Genomic DNA, 14,722 nt, shown 5'->3' with positions numbered 1-14,722 from the left:
GCTACTCATCCTTTTAGTCATTTTCTTGATTTTACTTGCACTATGTTTATATTATGGATAGCTTTTGGGTGGATAATTATATATATATATATATTTAATTTAAAACTTAGTTTTGAACTTTAACTAATCTAGAGTTATCTCAACTTAATAACTATCCACCCTTAACAAAGGAAAATCTATGAAATGTACACTTTCTCTCGATTTTTAGCATTTAGTTTTTTTTTATTACTTTTCATATTAAATTAAAATAAATTAAACCAATTACATACCATTTTATATGTTTACTCAAAAGATAAATTGTATTTCTACCCTTCACATTTTTATAAATATTAATTTTCCATTAATTATATATATATATATAATCTTATCCCATGAAAAATTTAATTATTTATTAATATCTTTAACCCATTAAAATCTAATAATTATATATTATTCTATTATAAAATATTTAAAAAAATAAAACTCATCTTACCGCATCACAATGATAAATAAACTAGCATACCTCGAAGCGGGGAAAGGAAACATCGAAATGAATGATAATGATATGTTGTTTAAAGATAAGAGAATTTTTTAATTGGTTCTTGAGTAAGTAATGGAAGATATATCGAATAGGGTCCATGAATAATGTAATAACATGATATTTTAGATGGTTAAGCACACTTCTACATACTTTAGACAATGTGAAGATAAGGGTTTTTTGAGTTGGTCGAATGGCATGAGTAGTGATAAGATTGGTGGTAAAAATGCTTAATATTTCCAATCTTTGGACTATTATAAGGTCCCTACTAAATAGGACATGGCTATGGATGTATTGTCTCTAATTGATTCCACCAATTTGAAAGTTGATGCTTAGAAAAATAAACACCCTCTTGTGTGCTTCAACCCTCTATACCTGATGACAGAAGGTGATGTTGAAGGAGTGTAGAAGGAACATGTCATTTACTTCACCTCTAAGGAAGGTAACTTTGGGTTCATTAGAAGAACAAATGATTTAAGGTCATTGGAAGTCAAGGAAGGATGTGTTCTTAGTTGTGGGGGAATATATTGCACTCAACCAAATTCTTGACCTTTTCAAGATGCACTTTGGTACAAAATTTTATTGGCAAGAGGGTAGCGATGGACTACATTCTGAGATAGAGTAAGTAGAGTCGGGGTTCAAGTTTAGGTTATTTGATATCTTGGAGAAACTCAATGTAATGACACAAATCACTTTCAATCCTTTTCCCTCCACCCTAATTACTTTTGTCCCATTTCCATTGACCATAATTACTTTATCATTAATTAATGTAACATGTTTCACTTAGATCTTTTTAAAACATTATTATGCATAGAGATTGGTACTTTATTTCAACATGATATTCTTTAATTTCTCACTGCTTTAGAATTATGACATATATTTATGATTTATCAAGGTGATCAATTGAGTAACTCATTTTATAAAAAAATTATAACAACATTGGATTTAATGAAAATTTATACTACTCACACGGGGAAATATTTGTCTGCTAAGTTTGATCATTTAACATTTTTATTTTTTATATGGAAATTTGGTGATACAAATCCAAGTCAACTTGCCATTTTTCATTATTTAAAATGCATTTTTGAATGCATAAATCCATCCAAAGCACTAAATCTATACATAGATAGCAACTCAATTCGACCATTTCAACAATGTTTCGCTAACTCATTGGAGAATATGCCAAATAAAATGTGAAGCGTTTAAAGTACACTATATTTGTTTGCATAAATATAACACAACTTTCTACTCTTAAAATAGAAACAACAATTAGAGTGTTATTACCAATACCAATGTTTGAGGAGTCACCTTTGGGGGCATTAAACTATCCCAAGGGCTGTCCAAACATGGATTGGCTTCACACAATCTACCATTTTATTCTAGTCTACATTAAATCTTTTCATCCTATATATCTTTTTTTGTTTATTTGTTAGGTAATGTGAGTCCTGAGATGAATGAGACGCCTAACCCGTAGCTTGAGTAGTTGCGATTGATGGACATCTAAGCCATCAAAATCGCCCGAGGATCGCACTCAACCTAGGCCACCCCAACCCTTAGCATGGCTAGATTTTTGCTTATGGGGTTTCAAATTGGTTACCTTTCTACCAAGTAGTTCCTTAACAGAACACCTTGCCACTGTTTATTTTACACCCCATGGGCTTTCATCCTATCTATCTTATTTATTCATTTACAATCCATATAAAATTTGACAAAAAGTTATATTTAATTGTATTTTAGATTATAATAAGAAAATCGTGATATAAAAGAATAAAGTTCTCATACATCTCATTTTCTCATTCAATCATAAGTATGGGTATAAATCCATCTCCACTTGAGATAATCTCTTGAGTTGTAAACATCATATATAGAGAGAATAATGATCCATTTTATATTAAATATTTCCATCCTATATATCTATCTTTCTTTTTTAACAATCCTTCCACATAAAGTTCTAATTAATTTATTTTAAATTATAAATAAGAAAATCATAATATAAAGTATAAAGTTTTCTTACATCTCACTTTCTCATTCAAACCTAAGTACCAACCTAAATCTATCTCAACCTCAAATCTATCAACCCTCTAGAAGGACCAAATCTCTTGAGTTTTTTTTTTTTTTCCAAGGAAAAAAGCGAACTTTTTTATAAGAGGTAAAAAAGTTACAAAGCATATGAGTTAACATTCTGAAAAGGACTGCCTGGCAAGGCCCGTCTCCTCTAAAGAGGATCGTCAGCACCCCTACACAGTGCTGGTCAAAAAACACCAGAACTCGGCCTGTATAGCCGTAACCAGTAAAGACATAAACTGATGTCCGAGTAACAACTGGGCCTCCTTTCAAGAGGAAAACAACCCAGCGAAACCCATACAAAGAGATAAATCCACAGTCCGCTCCATCAAAACAGAGCATCAACATATATAGGAAAATATCAAAGTCAAAAGAGATATACATATGCCACCTGTTATCATATGGAACACAGATAAACTAGTGCATATAGATAAAAGCAAGTATCACTATACATATGGAGGGAGATCCGACACACGGATCTGATCCTGAATCTGTTCGGTTACTCTCCACGCGCCCACAGCTTGTTGCAGACCAGCTTTAGAAAGCCCATCTGCTTCTTCGTTGAATTCCCTGTATATGTGATCAATGGAAAAAACATTAAACTGCTGTTTTAGTGAATGTATTTCTTCTAATAGAGGCATCAACATATAGTGCTGGCATCTGAATTTCCCAATAACCCAGTTTACAACATTCATAGAGTCTCCAAAAATCTGAACTGTAAGGATATTTTTGTGAATGAGCCAACAGAGCAGAAGCTTTAATGCAGAGAGTTCAGCAAAATTATTTGAGCCCATTCCAATTCCTACTGAAGCCTTGAGAGAGTGTGAATTACTAAGGTGAATGCATAACCCAGCACCCGTGTAATTGTTTTGGGCAGCACCGTCAAAAAAGGCCCACGGAATCCCGTCTCTAATACGAAACTCTTTTCGCTGATTATGATTTGCAGGTTCCTCCTGTAAAGGGATGCTGTCTAGAATAGCATTACTTTGAATGGCAACAGCAGCCACGGGGGTCGACTTTTCTCTGAAGATGCTACGATTTCTTGCAAGCCAGATACCCCAACATATGATGGGAGGCAAATTCCTCAGGTTCCTCTCTTGAAAGTGGTTCCACCAATATTCCCAGGCTGCGGTCAAACTAACCCCTTCCCATCTTAATTTTATATTTAAGATCCTTTCCGCTTCAGTCCATACCTGTTTTGTAAACGGACATGATAAAAAAAGATGGGAAATGGTTTCAGAATCCGCAAAACACAGAGGGCATCTTCCGGGTCCCTGCTTAAAACGGGCTTGTAGTACTTCCCATGTAGGAATCTTATGATTTAAGGCACACCAGAAGAAAATTCTAGATTTTTTAGGGCACTTTAATTTGAACAATGGTTTTGACCACCAAACAGGAGGATTCCATCCTTTATTCTTCATCAAGAAATTGTAACCTGCCTTTGGAGAATAGTGCCCTGTCTCAGCATGTGCCCACACCAGCGAATCCGGCCTATCCTTTAATCTGACATTTGATCTTCTCAACTCCTGAATAAAACGCTGCCAATCATTTCTCCAGGTGGGATTTATTCCTAGCTCAGCTTCAGACTTCCAAGCCTGCCCCCAAATAGATGACTGCTCCATACTAGCAATCTGCCTTAGGCTTCTAATTCCTATATCATCCAAATGAGTAAGCAGTCCTGGGGGGAGAGCAAAACCTTCGCTGCATCCAACCCACGGGTCCCTGCCAATCCTCAGGCTTTCTCCATTTCCAACCCGCCATGCCAGTCCTTGTTCAATTACCTTAAAAGCCTCAGAAGTGGCTTTCCAGATGACCGAACAGTTTCTCCCTTTCTTATTTGGGGTTCTTATCCAATCTTCGAGCGGGGTGGGGTCAATGTACTTTCTTTTTACCACCTTAGTCCAGAGGTTCTCCGAAGATATGATTCGCCATCCTGATTTTGCTGCTAAAGCTTGGCTAAAGTCGCAGGGACTTTTCAAACCCCATCCTCCCCAGTCTTTTGGTCTTGCAATCTTATCCCACGCCACCCATGGGAGGACAGACTCCTCCTTAGACCCTGACCACAGAAATCTACTGCAAATCTGTTTTATTTTGTGAAGTATCCCTTTGGGTATCCAGGTCAAAGCTGCCCAAAAAACTGGAATAGCCTGAAGTACAGAATTTATCAAGGTAAGTCTTCCTGCCCTGGACAGCCACTTGAAACTCCAATGGGATATTTTTTGTTCAATCTTTGCTATTAGCCAGTTCCAGTCCTGCTTCCTGTAAGAGGATGGTTTAAGCCAAAAACCAAGATATTTGAAAGGCTGCTCCATATTACATGTCCCAAAGGGTAGATGAGCAGCAATTGAAGTCTCCTCTTGTCTACTAAAGCCTTCAAATATTAATTGAGATTTTCTATCATTTATTTGAAGCCCTGTAGCTTTCAGGAACTGATCAAGAATGAGCTTAATTTCTATTATCTCAGATAAGTTCCCATTTGAAAACAACAGAATGTCATCAACAAAAAGCAGATGAGTAATGAACAGGTTAACAGCAACTTCCAAACCTTTGACCAAACCTGAACTTTTTGCCTTTGAGATGAGCCTGCTTAAGCCTTCTGCAGCAAGGAGGAAGAGCAGAGGGGAGAGTGGGCACCCTTGGCGAAGACCTCTTTGACTCTTAAAAAATTGAGAAGCAGCTCCGTTTATCAGAACAACAAAATTTACATTTGTGATACACCCCATAATCCATTTTATGAAGCCCACCTGGAAGCCAAGATGTGTCAAGAGCATCTTTAGATATGTCCAACTGACCCTATCATATGCTTTGGATAGGTCAATTTTGAGCACTGCCCCTTTCCTGTTTGCTTGCCTGAGACTGTGAATAGTTTCCTGAGCTACCCCGATGGCTTCATGAATTTGCCTCCCATCCAGGAATCCAAATTGTTCCTTTGAAATATAACAGGATAAGATGGGTTTCAGGCGAACCGCAATAATCTTTGCTATAATCTTGTAAATGGTATTGCACAGGGAGATAGGCCTGAAGTCTTCGAAAGAGCCAGGATCTTCTGTTTTTGGGATCAGAGCAATGAATGTTGCATTAAAAGGTCCATAGATTTCTCCTTTCACTCTAGACTCCTCCACGACTTCAGTAAGTTCTGACCCGATGGACTCAAAAAAGTGTGTGAAGAGTTCTATGGTCCAACCATCAGGACCTGGACTTTTGTCTTTCGCCATAGACTTTATCACGCTCTCCACCTCCTCCTTTGTCACTTCTCTAAAGAGGTCTTCAGCTTCCTCCTCCTCCACAAAACGTGGAAAAGCCTGGGCAGTTCTGATTATTTCAGGCAAATTAATCCCCCCAGGATCAGAGAAAAGAGACTGAAAGTGATTTTTTCCCATTGCAGACAGGTCTTCAAATGAGGAAGCCTCCCTGCCTTCCGAGTCCCTCAGCTTCCAAATAGTATTTGCATTCCTCCTGCCTTTTGCATAGTTGTGAAAAAATTTTGTGTTTTCGTCCCCTGCTTTCAACCAGATAGCTCTGCTTTTTAATCTCCACTCTTCTTCTCTGTCCAATAAAATCTTCGCTCTTTCCTTTTCTAATGCCAGGATTTTATCTTTTGATTCCAGAGATGCATAAGCATCAGACTCTGGGTCTTCAAGAACCCTCAAGGCCTCATCAATACTTACTAGCTCTTCAATTTGTTTTTTCCTTCTAGCTGAAGCCCATTCAATGGCTGCTTTCTTGAGTCTTTTAAGATTTTCCATGAAGTGACCAGCTTTGTTCCCCACCTGCTCCGACCCCTGGTGTCTCCAGGTTTCATTGAAGAGTTTTATGAAAGAGTCCTCCTGTAGCCATTGAGCATTGAATTTGAAAGGTGCGGCTGGCTTTGGAGGGGGTTTAGAGAATTCTAGAAGAATGGGTAAATGGTCCGAGTTTCCTCCTTCACCAACCCACTGCCTAAACAACGGAACCATGGACGCCAACCTTTCGCTGATAAGAAATCTATCCAACCTTTTGGCGATTCTATGCTCCCCCGTCCTTCTGTTCCTCCATGTTGGTTTGGCTTTAATAATGTTTACATCAATCAGCTGATGAGCCAGAAGAGCGCTTGAAAAGAAATCTGTCAGGGGATCCTCCCTTGCGAGAGGCCCCCAAGCTTCGGAGGACCCCAGAGAGAAATTTAGGTCTCCCCCTAAGATGAGATTCTTATCTTTTAACAGACTTTTTGAGAGAAGATCATTCCAGAAAGGAGCCCTTCCCTGACATGGGCCGTAAACATTGACAATTGACAATGGGAAATCGAAGTCAGGTGACACAACCTCCATTCCCAGTGCATTCGATAATCCCCATGTGTTTAACACTTTCAGCTTTCCTTTTTTAAAACCTGTGGCTAGTCCTCCCGAGTGACCTGAAGCATCCACAGCTATGAATTCCCAGCCCGGAAAAAGAGAGCAAAGAGACGATTCAATATCCGTGCTTTTGCCCAATGTCTCTTGAAGAAAAACTATGTCTGGGTTACTACGCGTGATGAGGTCTTTAAGAGCTAGTTTTTTGGGCTTACTAGCTAAACCCCTACAATTCCAGGAAAGACAGATCATTTAATAACCGTCTCAGGGGGTTTTGCTGCTCTAAGCGCCCCAGGAATTGTCATCTGTTTCCCATCAGCAACATCAAAAATGGCTTTAGCTTGAGTTTTAGATAGCATCGATTTTCGCCCTCTACTCTTCTTAGAATGGCTCTTAGGAGTCTCAATCCCTAATCCTCCCACAGGTTCCACGGTCGCAGTCGAAACAACCGACTTCTTACTTAAAGATCTCAGGTTATAATGCCGAGCAACAGAAGAAGGCCCAGCCCCATTACCCAGAGGGGGGAAATCCTCACAGTTCAGATTTATGGAGGTCGAATTGATAGATAGATTATCAATTTTATGCATTACATCATTACATTTATTCAACAGAGAAATATCCCCGACAAAAGAATCAGACAAGAAGGCAGAATTTTTCGGAGGAGAAGACTGCATACCCGGTTGATCATCGTCGACGACGGCATCCGGCTCAAGAGGGGGAGAGTCCATCATCGGCTGATCATCTGAGGGGCGCAACGGGTCGCCATCCTCCTTGGGTTTACCTTCCTCCGCCTGATACAGATGCTCATCCGCATTTGCTCCCATATGGATATGCTCCTCCACCTGGATTTCATCCTGCCTCTTGAATCCTTCCCACCCCTCATCATCCTTTTGCGTCCTCCTCCTTCGCCTTCCCAGCGGACAGTCCCTCGCCAGGTGCCCGTACTCATGACAGCGGTGACATCGGAACGGGAGGAGTTCATAATCAAGTTTCTGTTCGAATTTATACTCCTTATATCGCAGGGGAATAGATTTTGCTAAGCCTTCCTTGGGATTGAGCCTTACCAAGATTCTTGCCACTCCTTTCTCATAAGTATGTAGATATGATCTGTCGGCATCCAGATATGTACCCAACAGGTTCCCTATCGACTTGAAGACGGAATCCGCCCATAGAAACGGGGGTAAACTTGGTGCCCTAACCCAAACAGGGAACTCGTCCACCTTCTCTGTTTCAGCATCGAAAAGTGGCGTCCATCTTTTGAAGAATACCGGCCTGTTCCCATAAGCCCAATTCCGCCCTTCGACCCACTCTAATGCCTCCTTGCTGTCAAAGCTGGCCATGAACCATCCTTTGACCAGGGCATTTGATTTGAAAGAAGCCGCTGGAGTGCCCGCCCACTGACTTTCCGCCCACTGCCTTAGGGCTTTGCCTGAGACAGGCCTCCCTCTGATCCTGCCCACAAGCGTGACCTCAGCCACATCAAGCACATCCTCCACCTGCACATCCATGCCCAGAACCAGCTCCGCAAAGCACTTTGTCTTCAAAGGCTTTGATTTCTTTCTCTTTTCCCCTTTCCTTCTCAATTCCGGCTCGACAGTCTTAGCCCCGGGAGCATGGGTTTGTTCTCCAACTCCCCTCCGCGCCCCATCTTCTGCTCCTTCTGCATGTTCAAACCCCTTGCTTGTCGAGGGCTCGATAAGTCCTTCTATCGGGCTGTCAACCTTCCCTGCCACCAAGAGGTCATTCGCTACTCCTTCACTTACTCCAAAACCCTGCTTAGCACTCCTGTCCGATTCCAAACCCTCCGACCCAGCAATGTCCTGAGAGGATTCCTTAGCAAAAAGGCCTCTGCTAACCGGCGACAGATGAGAATTCCCTCCGGCTTCATTCCTTGAGTTTTTTAAGCCCCCTACGGGTCTCCAAACCCCTACGTTTTGCACCGAATTAATGATATCTTCTAAACCCCCAGATGGGCAGAAGATTTTTGAAGGCGAAAAAGACTTACCAGTCGGCGTAGAAAAACCCCTACCTCCCCAAGCGTTCGGCTCTGTGTTGATGATGTCCTTCACTGGTTCTTTTCCTGGAAAGCCCAGGTTCCCCGACAGATCCCAGCTCTCGTCCAACAAACCCTTCGCATAGCTTGAGACTCTTGAGACAGTCCCCGCGGCCGTAGCAGTTCCATGACCTTCAGACTTGGCGAAAAGCTCTCCAAGGGTCTGTGCATTGATCTCCTTTCCCAAAACCGTAAGCAGATCTTCTGGAGATGGGTCGAGCTCCACCGACTCATTCGAAATTACCATGGTAAAAGATGAAAACCGGAAATAGCACCTTGCAACCGTTACCCGAGACAGGCGCTGGGAGAACCGCCTACAGGCAAAAAGCACAGACTAAAGCAGCTACGCCGGGACCACAAACCTCCAAGGAAAACTCACGGGGTTGAAAATGCCTGAAACCGCCCTCGCACCAACAAAACCGAAAGCAAAAACCGCCTGCCTGATAGTAAGTTTCCTTTACCCAGCCGTCAACAGCACCTTTGACCCGCGCAGCTAAGCAAACCTCTGTGCTGCCGCCAGCTCTGCAGGCCCCGTACCTGCGTGTCACCTGCATAGTACTGCATCACCTAGGCCTAGGGCCTAGGGTTCCAGGATCGAAACCCTCCTTCTCCATCTCCTCATGTCGATTGAATTCTAATTCTTAACACTGAAATCTCTTGAGTTATATATAATATATATATATATATTATTATATATATATATATATATATATATATATGTGCTAACTCCATGTTAATGAAGGAAGTAATTACATTTTGACCAACACATCAATAAATGCTTTAACCATAACATTTTTGTAAATTGTTTTATATAATATATACATAATTTACATTCAAATATTTTAATTAATATGGCTATTGAAATATTTTGTTTATAATCCATATTATTCACATTAAAATGTTTATTAAAACAATAAGAGTGGACTTTCTCTGTCCATTATTTTTTTAAATTAATATTACATCATAAATCCCCCTCACACTAAAAAGTTGAAATATAAAATTTGTTATATATATATGATAAAATTGTTTACACGAATATCGAAATATTTTATTTATAAATAATATTATTATATATATATATATATAAAATTGAAATATCTATAAAATATTAAAAAAAATTATATATCTTACTTTTTAAATCATTATCCAGTGTTTGATGTATAATATTATACTCTATATCCTCTTTAAGGTAATATTTCTATATATTCTATTTATAATTTACACTCATGAACTCTAAACATTATCTACGTCCAGAATATTACATAAACATTTTTGCAACATTCATAAACATTATTTATCTATCCGAACAAAATAATTAATTAAAACCATAGTAAAAGTAATAAATATATATATATACACTTTTTTGTACACTTATCCAGCTCATCATCAATTTAAATTACAAAAAATTAAAAACCAACATCTAATAGTTTCATAATAAACTTTGAAATATCATTTCATTTCATATATATATACACTCAACTTATACAGACTTATACACTTTACACTCAAATACCCTGAACTGGGGAGCAAGCCGGCGAAGATTGTTTCGAGTTTGACAGATTACTAGTCTAGGTAAAAAAATCGAAGTGCAGGCATTTCAGTGCCGTGGCGGGTCTGTCCTAAACTCTATGACAAATGCGTATAGATAAACAGGTGGCGGTTTCTCATGGGCTCTCGACAGAGGACAAAGGTCGGTGGAGAGCCCTCCCCTTTAAGTAACGCCTTCGGCGTAAAAAAGACGAGTAATATCACTATCAGACAACGATAATTATTATTATCCTGTGACACTTCAAAATACAAAATAAAATTTCAATTTCAATCAGCTAACAGGCTGTCAAACGCCTTAATCGATTATCCTCTCGTTCACATGATCTCTGATATGTTAGTCACAGGATTCTTTGGGCGTCCACGAATAATCTCCACCGTTCTCACGAGCATGAGCACCGACGCCAATCGGTGCGCTGCCGAATTGAATGTGGGACTGGGGGGTACAAGATAAAAATTATAATAGATCAGATGATTGGGGTCTCTGTAAGCTCTGGAAAATATGAGCATTTGCAGGTTTATCAAGTGCGTTACAGTGGGGGATGGAGCTGTGGGGAAGACATGCTTGCTCATCTCATATACAAGCAACACATTCCCAACTGTAAGTTATATGCAATCCCCATTATTCCGAGGTCTCTGTTTTCAAGGGTATATTTTGTGGGTAGGTTTTATTCATTTTTTTCTATGGTGTCTTCTTTGTGTGTGGCCTTGCTAAGCAGGACTACGTACCCACAGTGTTCGATAACTTCAGTGCAAATGTGGTAGTTGATGGTAACAATGTCAATCTCGGCCTCTGGGATACTGCAGGTAAATGCCCTTGTATTCCTCATTTGTATGCATATTGATATAGCAGCTGCAATATTCAGTTAAGTGTTCAAAATGCAGATTCCTGTAATGTTTTGATGCTTCTGATTCTGTCATCTAAATACAAAGTGGAGTTGGGTTTCTCTTCAAAGCTCCTGGAAATGGATTAATAGGCTTTTTGCCATTCACAAGAAAATAATTAGGTGCCACTCTTAGAGATGGTTTAATGAGCTGTTAGCTTTCACTGCAATTCGCCCTTGATGGGGATAGTAATTTGGAAAGTGACCATTTGGAGAGTGACTCCTGTCACCAACACTGCACATAAATGTGGTAGGTGCAAACCTACCTAGGGATAGTGAAAATGAGAGTACCTAATAACGATGAAGCAATGTTTAACGCCTGAGCTTTGCTACCTCAACTTTATTATGTATATCCATTGGAATTAAACTCCTAACATCCAGGCTGGGGGTATATTCAAATATGGTTGGTTCAACTCTGTCCTTAAGAAATTAAAACTAGGGTTAATGGTCCAGATCTTAACTTGGGGAGGTTATGGTTCGTTCAGCTCTGTCCTTAAGAAATTAAAACTAAGGTTAATGGTCCAGATCTTTAAAGTTAAGTACATTGGATTCTAACTGTGCCATTTAGGTTAGGTGTATAGTATGGTTTTTAAGATGGATTTTTTAAAGCAAAGTATGGAATTTTAATGTTAGTGCATACTTCTCAAGGTTTGGTTAGAAATTGGATATTTAATAATTAAATCTAATAATTAAAAATATGTTTTTCTTGAGAGATCATATAAATAAAAGTAGGGTATTTAGTATTTACACCATAGAAGGATCCCTTTATTTTTATTGTTATTATTAAATTACATTTGATGTTTGTGCATTGGGATTAAACCCTTAACTAACAAACTCCGCCATCTAGTATATAGGATTCTATGGAATTTTGACTCCAAGGATTGAAAGAGTGTTGTTTAGGCGGGGCCCTTTGTTATTTTTTTTGGTTGGGCATGGTTCTTGAATGCATTTTATTAACCATGTTATTGAACCTTTGATGCCAGTGCAAGCCTAACTTTTAAAGACATACTGAAAATGTAGTTGTCAGAGTTCTGTTTCAACCTTGAACTTCATTAACTCAAAATAAAAAATATAGACTCATGTTGCCCTAGAATGACTCAATAGCACATTTTTCATCTAAAACTTTGCAAATAATGAGTTACATATTTGGGCCAACTATGGATCAAACCATCTTTTCTTAAATAGATTCTGTCATTGTGATGCAGGGCAAGAAGACTACAATAGGTTGAGACCACTGAGTTACAGGGGGACAGACGTGTTCCTCTTGGCGTTTTCCTTGATCAGCAAAGCCAGTTATGAAAATGTTTCCAAGAAGGTCAATTTCGTTAGTCTCAATTCACTGTTATCTTTCATCGTATTTAAAGCTTAGACATAGTTTCAAGAATGCATGTTATTGGCGCGTGGAAATTTTACATTTTTGTCTCTCTAAACACACTTTTTGACTCATGTTCCTGGTGTACAGTGGATTCCTGAACTCAAACATTATGTGCCATCTGTGCCTATTGTTCTCGTGGGAACCAAACTAGGTGGGTTAGACTGATTTATTTGTATTAAAGTGTCTAACTCTAGATTTTTTCATTTGGGCTTGCTTTCAGGAGTTTGGACAAGTTCTTCTCATGTAAATTGACATTTGCATTGTCCTAATAGATTTACGAGATGACAAGCAGTTTTTTAGTGATCATCCTGGTGCAGCCCCTATAACAACAGCCCAGGTATGGCTATTCACCCTTCATTGCCGACCTACCTTCAGGTTAATTTTCATTGTGTTGCTAGGATAGAGGCCATTGTAGGTTGAGAACTGAAGATCAAACGAACAAAAAGACGTTGCAGAGAGAGGTTTTTTCATTTGGTATTTACTTGTTTTGGGGTTTATATAATAACATTATCCAAGCAATTTTATCTCGAACCCCTTTTTCCGTTAGGAAACGCTCAGCATAAATGATAACAAATATTCTTACAGCATAATTGATAGTAAACAGTCAACTGGACTTTCTAAGCAATGCTGCTAACTGTAATTAGCAGGCAACTTCCTTTTGGGTGCAGGTGTTTAGAAGTCCACTTACTGCATCCGACTTTTGTGATGCTTTCATTTGCAGGGAGAAGAGCTAAAGAACCAGATTGGGGCTGTAGCGTATATTGAGTGCAGTTCTAAAACACAGCAGGTATATATCTTGAATGTCCTGAATGGAAGAAATTTGGAATACTGAACTGAATTTTTGGTATCAATCTCTATTTTCTCAGTGGCTTCCTTTTTATACATTCAGTTTTTTCCTTCCTAATTATGGAATTCAGTAGATACTAGTGTTTGGAAATTCTCTGAAGATATTTATCTCTTATATATTCTGTTGCCTGTGATTCCTTCCTAATTATGGAATTCAGTAGATACTAGTGTTTGGCAATTCTCTGAAGATATTTATCTCTTATATATTCTGTTGCCTGTGATCTGCAGAACGTCAAGGCAGTTTTTGATGCTGCAATCAATTCGGTCCTTCAACTACCTAAACCTGTGAAACCTCGAAAGAAAAGGCACACTTGTTCTGTTCTTTGAGGGGAAGTTGGGGACTTCTTGAAAATACGATACCTGGAATCTGGCTTAAGATTTCTTGCTTACATGTAATTTGATACATTTTCTTGAACCTTAACACAGTTGCCAATATCTGCAAACACATTCAGCTTCAGTGTTTGCCGTGTAAAACAAACAGCTGTATCTAGATATCATGGATTTGGAAGTTTATATTATTTTTTAATCATTTGCAGAGGTGATTAACAAAATGTATTGCCAATCGGCTTAACTGCTTGTGTGAGACAATGGTAAATGGATTCAGTATATGTTATATCGGGGCTAGGTCTCTGTTCATGCTTTAAGAACGATAACGGACTATGCATCGATAGAACTTTCAAGGCTAACCTGTTTAATATGCAACGTTGATCATTTTTAACCAGTTCCACCCTGGCTTGTGACACCAATACTCACAATAGTTGATAATAGGCAGGGCAAGCTATCATTTATATCTCATACTTTGAGGGTGGTAGTAATTATCTAGACTAAGCTACTATTGGATTCTTAGTACTGTGGGCCTGCTATCAGCACCTATTGGTAGTAATGGAGAGACTATTGTAATTGCACCTACTGATACCGTAGCAACAAATAATTTTTTACTTCACAACAACTACATCTTAAATATGAAGGGCCTCAATCTGATGCACTGATAGTTGTTGATTTCTTTGGTTTCTACATGCTTTAAAAAGCAAAAGCAACACAAAAATCAATATTTTTTTTTAATGCTAGTTTTCCCTTTTATAAATGTTCTTTGACCAGCCAAAAAAATGC

At 38.9% G+C, this 14,722-nt stretch overlaps 1 protein-coding gene across 3 annotated transcripts; it reads left to right on the top strand.

Moving 5' to 3' along the window:
* Window positions 1-10,735: 10,735 nt before the first annotated feature.
* Window positions 10,736-14,141, top strand: LOC149140170 (rac-like GTP-binding protein 5). Of its 3 annotated transcripts, none has more exons than XR_016264088.1 (7): window positions 10,736-11,108; window positions 11,227-11,314; window positions 12,597-12,706; window positions 12,854-12,917; window positions 13,039-13,103; window positions 13,414-13,553; window positions 13,841-14,141. XR_016264088.1 is itself a non-coding variant. In XM_089446723.1 (7 exons), the coding sequence occupies exons 1-7, from the start codon at window positions 11,010-11,012 to the stop codon at window positions 13,937-13,939; spliced, it is 591 nt and encodes a 196-aa protein (XP_089302849.1). In that variant the 5' UTR covers window positions 10,740-11,009; the 3' UTR covers window positions 13,940-14,141. The 3 variants fall into 3 exon arrangements, 1 of the variants encoding a protein (XP_089302849.1); XR_016264089.1 differs by having other exon boundaries at window positions 10,737-11,108; window positions 13,435-13,553; XM_089446723.1 differs by having other exon boundaries at window positions 10,740-11,108; window positions 13,488-13,553.
* Window positions 14,142-14,722: the final 581 nt, after the last annotated feature.

Source organism: Pinus tabuliformis, chromosome X, assembly GCF_031772625.1.
Source record: "Pinus tabuliformis cultivar Carrire ecotype Pingquan chromosome X, CPIR1, whole genome shotgun sequence".
NCBI lineage: Eukaryota > Viridiplantae > Streptophyta > Pinopsida > Pinales > Pinaceae > Pinus > Pinus tabuliformis.
Note: the sequence above shows the minus strand (reverse complement) of the source record. Positions and strands in the feature narration are given on the sequence as shown.